Consider the following 2,500-nt stretch of genomic DNA (forward strand, 5'->3'; position numbering starts at 1 on the left):
GTGGGCACGGCGGCCGACGTCTCCCTGAAGATCGCGGAGACGGATTTGAGTGTTCTGAGCGCCAGCATCAGAGCGCCGTCTGGGAACGAGGAGCCCTGTCTGCTGAAGAGGCTGCCCAACAGGCACATCGGTGAGCAGGGACACATCGTGGCCGCGCTGATCCGGCTCAGCGCAGCCGAGCCTCAAGTCTGGAATAAAACACTGCAGAGTCTCGCTTGATTCTCTGACTGCTTGTTAAACTGCCATCTCGTTTTTTTTTTAACACAGGGAATCCATGTTTATTTATATAGTCCTTGGTCAAAGTCACAGTCTTAAAGGGGATTTAAGACCGTCTAACCCGGTTCACCAGCCTCAGTCCCCTGCCCCTTTCGCCTTCTTCTTTTATTGTTACGTTGTAAACTCTGGCTGTGGTTTATAATCTTCATCTTTTTCACTCCCGCTATTATTTGTGGCGACCCCTTCGGGTATCGATCAGGTGTTCACTGACCGACTGTTCTCCGCTCTTTCTCCCAGGCATCTCCTTCACGCCGAAGGAGGTGGGCGAGCACGAGGTCAGCGTGAGGAAGAACGGCGCGCACGTGGCCAACAGCCCCTTCAAGATCATGGTGGGCCAGTCGGAGATCGGCGAGGCCAGCCGCGTCAAGGCCTTCGGCAAAGGCCTGACCGAGGCGCACACCTTTGAGATGGCCGAGTTCTTCGTGGACACCAGGAACGCAGGTACGGCCTGTCGTCTGGACAGGGATTCAGAGTTCACCTGCATAGCCACCCTGTCCCCCCCTCCTACTTGTTGTGTGTTGTACGTCCTGGCACTTAATGTACGTACTTATTGTATGTTGTATTTAGTTATGGTACTTAGTTGTGTAGCATCTTGTCCTAGCTGTCTTTGTTCTTTACGGGGAATGGGTTAACCTAGAGATTGTTAGTGCTTGGCACTTGGTTCTATGAACATCTTTACTGTACCGACAGTGATATATTGTAGTTTTTCTTTCTTCTGACAAATGTACTTATTGTAAGTCGCGTTGGATAAAAGCATCTGCTAAATGCCCTGAATGTAATGAAAATGTAAATGTTACAGAAGATGGCGTTTGCACGGTACGGAGCAGCAAACAAACTGACTTCCTCTGGTGTCACCCGGCCCTGGTTCTCCTCAGGTTACGGCGGTCTGGCGTTGTCAGTGGAGGGTCCCAGCAAGGTGGACATCAACTGTGAGGATATGGAGGATGGCACCTGCAAGGTGTCCTACTGTCCCACCGAGCCGGGCAACTACGTGGTGAACATCAAGTTTGCGGATAAGCATATTCCAGGTGAGACAGCCCGTCTTGCGTTATCACAATCGTCTTTTATGTTTGCTTCAGCTTTCTGCTAAAGCTTAAATACATTACACTTTCTAGATTGCATTTGTTAACTTTGCCTTTATTTTCTTTGACTTACCTATTTTTAGTTTATTTCTTCATTTTATTGTATGTTTGCTTTAGCTTTCTGCCAAACTTTGCCTTTGTATTCTTTGACTTATCTGTTTTATTTTATTATTTCATTTTATTGTATGACAATGTTTCTACGTGGAGCACTTTGAGTCCGCCTCGTGTTTGAAAACTGCCATATAAATAAAGTTGCCTTGCCTTGCCTTGGCTATGATGACTGATCTTGCCCCCTCTGTCCCACTCCAGGAAGTCCATTCTCAGTGAAGATGACGGGGGAGGGAAGGATGAAGGAGAGCATCACCACTAAGCGACAGGCCTCGTCCATCGCCTCCGTGGGCAGCACATGTGGCCTGAATCTCAAGATCCCAGGTCAGTCCATGCTGCGATCGGCCGTTTATTTGAGATGTCATCATCGTTGAAGTTCTTCCAGGTATCGATCAATAAATACATTTGTTCTGACAAAAAAAATGAAAAACGGCCGGTGTCTGTGGCTGTGGCAGGCCTGTAATAAGCCCGGTCAATCATGTCATTCAGGCCGACTGACATGATTGGATGGCCTGTCTGTCCCTCTATCTACCTACCGTTGTTATTTAGCCATCTGTCTACCAGATGTATAGAGACTTCAAATACATCAGGGAGCAGGCAGAGATCAGGCATTTGGGATCAAAACACCAAACCAATCCCTGAGCGGCCCTATACTGAAACAAACTCGACAAACGATGCTAAACAAAATGATACTAAACTATATGATACGATGCAAAACGATACGATACAAACTATACGATACGATGCTAAACGAAACAATACTTAAATATACGATACGATGCTAAATGATACGACACTAAACTATACAATACAATGCTAAACAAAATGATACTAAACTATACGATACGATGCTAAACAAAACGATTCTAAACTATACGATACAATGCCAAACGATTTGATACTAAACTATACGATACGATGCTAAACAAAACTATACCAAACTAAATGATACAATGCTAAACAAAACGATACTAAACTATACGATACAATGCTAAACAAAACGATACTAAACTATACGATACAATGCAAAATGA

The 2,500-nt window shown here is 45.5% G+C and overlaps 1 protein-coding gene across 1 annotated transcript in view; it reads left to right on the forward strand.

Moving 5' to 3' along the window:
• The window catches only part of LOC307080139 (filamin-C-like), a gene marked incomplete at both ends in the record, with an annotated part of 36,313 nt that overhangs the window by 24,930 nt on the left and 8,883 nt on the right, over nucleotides 1–2,500 (forward strand). The window contains 4 exon segments of the mRNA XM_079742770.1: nucleotides 1–130; nucleotides 514–717; nucleotides 1,152–1,304; nucleotides 1,668–1,790. The exon segment at nucleotides 1–130 is cut by the window's left edge and continues 35 nt beyond it. Of these exon segments, the coding sequence (XP_079598896.1) occupies nucleotides 1–130; nucleotides 514–717; nucleotides 1,152–1,304; nucleotides 1,668–1,790 (610 nt within the window).

This window comes from Pollachius pollachius (assembly GCF_949987615.1).
Source record: "Pollachius pollachius genome assembly, chromosome: 9".
Classification (NCBI taxonomy): Eukaryota; Metazoa; Chordata; class Actinopteri; order Gadiformes; family Gadidae; genus Pollachius; species Pollachius pollachius.